This window comes from Macadamia integrifolia, chromosome 9 (genome assembly GCF_013358625.1).
Source record: "Macadamia integrifolia cultivar HAES 741 chromosome 9, SCU_Mint_v3, whole genome shotgun sequence".
NCBI lineage: Eukaryota > Viridiplantae > Streptophyta > Magnoliopsida > Proteales > Proteaceae > Macadamia > Macadamia integrifolia.
In genome coordinates this window covers 5,786,063-5,792,525 of record NC_056565.1, presented here as the reverse complement: position 1 = coordinate 5,792,525, position 6,463 = coordinate 5,786,063, and the positions used below count along the sequence as shown (strand labels likewise).

Genomic DNA, 6,463 nt, shown 5'->3' with positions numbered 1-6,463 from the left:
AAAAAAAAAAAAAGACAACACGCGTTTAATATGGTTTTTATTTAAAATACATGCATTGTTTGTTTTGTTGTAAATTTTTTGTGCAAAGGATATTTTTGAGCAAGAAAATTTCTTCTGTAAATTTTTTCTATTAGTTCATTACATTTTATGCCTAAGAAAATTCTACTTTATTGAAAATTTTCTCTTTTGCTTTTTTACATGCAAACAAATGGAGTTACAAGGGCAAAAATTCACCATGTAGTGGGTATATACATCATTTAATAAATAAAATAATAAGATATAGAAAAAGGAAAAAATATAAAGTAGGTGAGCCTGTAATGCAATGGTTAATTTGCACTATTACAACATGTTGGTCATAGAAAGATTCAAAACTTAGAAACAGCGTCTCCCTCTGCAATAGCAGGAGCCTTGTGCATTGATTTTTTTTTTTTTTAAATATAAAATTAAGAATATGAGCCGACAGCATTGACGACTTAGACATCATAGTAACCATGAGCCGTGTTAGGGTTTTTTTAGAGAAAACAATTTATTTATTTATTTTTGTGTAAAACATTTTTTTGTGGACGGCTTATATTGTAATAATATAGTTTGACTAGTAAGACCAGCAGGTCTGATGACTATATTTTAAAGTTGGATTATATAAAATGCTTCCGGGTCTTTTTGCTTAGTGTCAATAAGAAGGTGCTAGCCACTAACATTCATATTCTATATGTAACTCAGTAACACGTGGAAAATAGAGATTTGGGACTCTCTCTCGTGACTTTATTATGTTTCATTAGGCTAAGCATCCCTTTCAATGGAAGAAAGAATCATCTAAAAAAACACAGGGAGAATGAATTCTTTTCTTGTGAGACCGTTAAGAAAAGTTATCCAAATGCTTGGTCAGAAGGGTTTGTTTTTGAACATTCACATGAGTCCAGCAGCAATATAATATTCAAGCAGTCTTCTTCAAGAGAAGGTACAATGGAGTAAAGAGTTTCTTTCAAATATGGGAGGAGGAACATTCTCGTTCGCGATCTCATGTCTAGACACAATCCCTTGTTTTAGGGAAGGTGTGAAAATATAGTAGACTAGTTTCGTAAATAAGAGATAAAGAGGTCATATCATGCGAAAAGAAGAATTTATACGGATCAAAATCCTTTGTTTTTCTCATCCCTGTTTTTCCTTGTTTTGCTACCTGTAGAACATGACACGTGGACAACAGAGGATCCAACGGTCAAGATTCGGTGAGGATTATTACATCCGGTGCGTTGGTCTTAAGGTTGTCCACGTGTCGTATTCTGCAGGTAGCAAAACAAAGAAAAACAGGGATGAGAAAAACAGATGATTATTTTCCCATTTATACTCTCCCCTACCAGTTCTGACAACCTTTTTCCTATAGATCTAGGAAAATTCTCTTTCTTTTCTCCTCAGTGCAACTATTGAAGAGGCACCTAAGCATACCCTTATTGGTGCACTCCCTTATACTGCTAACTCGGAGAACTCTCTCCCTATATTTATATTTAGATGGAAAAAGGACCTCCAAACTGGTGGCATAGGCTATGCAACACCCTCTCTTTCTCTTATCACCTCGACACTCTCTCCTCTTTGCCTCCTATTGATGAACAGTCTCCCACTCTCCCCATCTCACCAGCTCAGAGATCACTCTCTCTCTCTCTCTCTCTCTCTCTCTATATATATATATATATATATATAAATAAGTTGATAAATGAAAAAAAAAATGATAATGGTTTGTGGCACAACCGGTTCAAACCACAAGAATTGGGAAAGTAGAAGTGGTGAACCATTTCCCCTAGTGAATGACGAAAGCTTTGAGTCACATAAACTAAATTGAACCAACTGAACCAGCTGGTTTTTCTGTCTAACCCATTTACCTTGTACAGAAATTTTGACTCAGTTCTGATAATTATAATACTCTTGAATTTGACTCAGAAAAAGAATCCCTTTTGTTATTTATTCTTGTGGGTGGGTTAGGTAAGATTGTATAGGATTAGAAGAAAAGCTCAAATAAACATAGGATTTGTAGAAAGCTAGCTCAAAAGAAACTAGACCGTTTAAGTCCATGAGAAACATGTTATAGTTGGCAGATTATGATTATGATCCATAATCTTGCATGATTAAGATTTTCGCATGCAATTATCTTATCACTGTGGAGATCACTAAAATTGCTTTCCAAATTGAATGTAGAGACTACCACTATAAAGTATCTAAATAATGGACCATAATAAGGTGTTTTATGCCCTGTGGAGAGCTGAAGTGGAAGATTAAGACAGTTCAAACAGTTTGAAGAATTGCCTTTTGAAGCTTACTGCTTTGCACCACAAAAAGAAAAAAGGAAAAGCAGTTCTAGAAAACTTAAGATTTAAGGAGTCCTAAAACCTACTATGATATGCTTCATGAGAATGGATTCTTATAAACTATAACAGATTGGATTCTTATCAAATGGCACCTACTCTCTCTCTCTCTGGGCATTATTTTTTGTGGCATCATTCCCACCTCCACACCACGCTCCCCCCAAAAAAAGGAAAAGAAAAAGAGAGATTTCATCGAATAAAAAACCTGCAACATGGCATATTGAGTGGGTCCAAAATTTGTTAAAAATAGAACCCCAGGTTCCTTATTCCCATATCAGTTTCAGTCAGAATAGAGTTTCCCATGTCTTTGAAAATTCAAGACTGTTGGAGAGTGCACAATACTGGTTGGAATACAATACACGTGCATGAACATAAATGATGATGCATGTCAATACACATGGGAATATATAGTTAAATTTGAGTTTAAAATTTGACAAGTGACCTATCCAATGGTTGGAATTGCAACATGATTTTTCCATGTGAGATGATTAGGTGGAACACTAAGAGAAGCTTATCTACATTGGACACTAGAAATTTTCCCACAAAATAATTGGTTTTGAGGGGAGTGGGGAGGGTGAGGTTGAGTTTGAGCATGGTGAACTTGGAAACAGATTATAGGTTCCCAACCCAACCTCAACCTTCAAAATGCTTGGGTGTGCCACAGATAAATCCTTCAAAATGCTAAAACAAATACACCACAAAATAGAAGTGGTGAATAAGTTGGGAGCCTGGGATTGAATTGTCTTCAAATGATACAACAATGTTATATTACCTAAGAAAACACTTGGGGCAATCACTATTTGTTTAAACAGAAAAATGCTAGAAACAGAAATGCAAAATAATCACATGCTGCATAAGTTGGGAGGCTTAGTTTGAATTGTATTCTAATAATAAAACAATGTTAACTTACATAAGAAATCATCTAGGACAGACATTATTTGTTTAGCTAACAATGTGATGAACCTTGCTTGCTTTAAACAATGTGGGCTTGAGCTTGACAATATTCAAGGATGCCAAAGAATGATTGACTTGGATAAATTCTAGAGTCACTGCTTTTAACTCACATTATCTCCTCAAGAGCTTCAATACATCTCCGACTAGATGCAAGGACCCAGTCACAAGAACCTGCCAAGTAGCAAATATGAAATCAGACATAGAAATGAGGAACAAGAAAACTGTTGGCAAAATAGATGCAAACCACCAGAGCAGATGGGAAGTGCAGCTTCTGCACCCATAATCTGCCCATGTGGCACGGCAACTGTTATATGGGAAGAGGACATCATGAGGTCAGGGTTCCTAATTCGATTGTAAGTACACCTTATAGTGCACATTTTCCCTTTGTAATTTCATTGGCCAAAAATTTTCAAAGATTTTGTTTAACCATTTCCTTTGCTTTATTTTAGCATTTGGCAGAGTTCGATTAGGCTCAGACTTCACCCCTAAGTAGGGGAGAGTCAGACCTACTTCTCACAGAAACTTGGGCCCTGCCTTACCGGTCACGTGACAGATATGGCTGCTGGAGTTGCACTCTAGTAGTTGGTGCAACTCTGCTGGACTTCTGTCCACTCACCCTTTCTATATATTGGTCTTCCTAAGAAGACACAAAAGCAGCACATCGAGGCATGATGAACAATTAGTCACAAAACAGAGGCATCGAGAAACTCTTGCCTTATATATGATTTTCCTAAGAAGACACAAAAGTAGCACATTGAGGCATGAATACTTAGGCACGAAGCAGAGGCATTAAAGAAACTCTTCCTTATATCAGTTTGTTTTCTGTCACTATGGGTTTTTAGGCCAACATTTTGGCTGACAATCTAGACTCAAACATTATTCTCAATATTGAAAATTTTGGTCATCTAAAGCAAGGAAACATGAAGGACTCAATCCTCATTGATTTCTCTGGTTAAAATAAAAGAAAAACTAATAAAATTGATAGAACAAAGGATAAACCATAGAGTTGAAGAGTTTCTGCTCAGGAAAATATCTCGATTAAGAAAATACAAGTGGATGACCAGAAGTTGGTTACTTAGAACCTTCTATAGCCCCTGATTACCCTAATTAAGAAAAGACTGAAATATGCTCAGTATTTGACTCTAAAAATGTAAAATTCCGTCCATTAAATGGAAACAAATTAAAAAGCATAAAAGACCTAAATAACCCTACTAAACTCTACTAAATGTGGATATGATTATCCCTGATAAACAAGAAAAACCAGATTTAAAACAAAGGATTACTATAGCAACAAACATTAACTTAGGTCCTCTTAGCTTCTAATCTTCCATCATGATCAAAGAAATCAATTGCCTAGTTTATTCCATTGACATGGCATGCAACAGATTCAGTTGGATCCAGATCCACATCCAAAGGCTTCTTTATATACCCAATTCTGCTCCGAAGATCTCTGTAGAATTCAGGAATTCTGTCTTACATTAGTCTCTCAGAAAGTGGAAATATCCCCAAGAAATTGTTTCATTCAGAACTTCATTCACCAATAGCAATTAATAAATCCCATACCTAAAAAACTCAAATCTAATTGTAAGGCCAGGTAACATAACCATGACCTCTGCCCTAACAGTCTCCCTTGTACAGTTTTCCTGGCACCTGGGTGAGCCACAGCAGTGGCCAGCGCACTTTAAGGACTAGGTGAGGCATAAGCAAAGCCAAGGCACCCAAGCTGAGGCCTTCCCATATTTATGTCAATTCCAAGCATGTCTGCCAGTTCTAGGTATATTTTAGTTTTTTTTCTACATTTTTTCCCCTCTTCTTTCCAGTTTCATTAAGTTCTTCTTCTTCCCCTTTTCTTCCCTCAATCTGGTGGGTGCCTTAACCAGTCAGCCAGGGAATCCCAGGTCACCACCTCTTGTAGCCTAGGAAAGACCTTTTCAACTATACTCAAGTAAACAGATGGTTTCCAGTCACTTTTGTATTCCACAATAAAGAGCCAACGGAGTTCAGATTGAATATTCATTGAACATCTTCAAGCATAGAATATAATATCCACCTTGTTGGTGTCTCTCTCTCTCTCTCTCTCTCTGTAACACACACACACACACACGCGCACACGCAAACACAACCTCGCATTCACTTTTGGCATACATAAGTAAACAGCCAGAAATAGATTTTTGGACACATGCTTACTGTATAAGAATGAAGACATGAAATAACTAACTAAAGCTCCACGCTATTGAAGTGCTTTTCTGCAATACAGCGTGGTAATAGTCAGATAACCCTCATCAGTCTATAAAGTGATGGTTCTACTCCTACATTTACAAAAGACAATGTAATAAAAATGGGAACACAGAGATACAGACAAGGTTTTGAGGTAAAGTGTGGTGGGTCAGCCTGAGCTTGATATATGGTTCACCAGCCGAAGGTTTGAGGCCTAAAGTAAGTCCGGCTCTCAATATCATATATGGGAGAGGGTTCCCACACCGCCAGTGTGGGAGGAATCTCCCACGACATACCAATCACGGTGCTAGAAATGGTTTCATCAACAAAGAGTCCCACGGGATCAGGATGTGAGAGGGAGAGGGTGGGGGAAAGGATCCCCACACTGTTCACGTGGGGATCTTTTCCCATCATATTTATAGTATAAGATGTGTACCATACCATAGTGTTATACGGACCCAGCTCCTCTCCAACAACTTGGGCATCCAACCATTTACCTCCCATCCATCCAACGGCTGGGACGACTTGGACACACATCCCAACACCTACCAACACCTGGGCATGGGTGGGAGGTATATGGCTGGCGTTGGAGAGGATCTTTTTCTGTGTTATACCCAATAAGACATATATTAAGTTGCTATTAGATTGCATTTTATCTACCAGAGATCATTTTTCCTATACTAAATTCTATTATATTATATTATGCTTTGGGGAGAGAGTTGGGCATGATGCTAGTTCGGCTTTTCTTGGAGCTAGCGGCTCAACCAATAGAGGGGGGCTGGGATGGGAGGGGCATAGAGGTCATTTCCAAAGGGGAGGGAGAGAGAGTGACACAGGCTGCGCACCCCAGCAGCATTCCGAGCCATTTCCCAATGTTTTACATATATTACTACAAAAAAAGATTCCCTTTTTCCACAATAAACACTCCCCACCCCCCC

At 37.9% G+C, this 6,463-nt stretch overlaps 1 protein-coding gene across 8 annotated transcripts in view; it reads right to left on the bottom strand.

The window, feature by feature from the left end:
* Nucleotides 1–3,208: 3,208 nt before the first annotated feature.
* The window catches only part of LOC122088968 (folylpolyglutamate synthase-like), a 21,452-nt gene continuing 18,197 nt past the window's right edge, over nucleotides 3,209–6,463 (bottom strand). For 6 of the 8 annotated variants that reach the window (XM_042658360.1, XM_042658359.1, XM_042658355.1 and 3 more), the window contains one exon: nucleotides 3,209–3,479. In XM_042658360.1, the coding sequence (XP_042514294.1) occupies nucleotides 3,420–3,479 (60 nt within the window). In that variant the 3' untranslated portion in view covers nucleotides 3,209–3,419. The other 2 variants (XM_042658356.1, XM_042658357.1) reach the window with 2 other exon arrangements.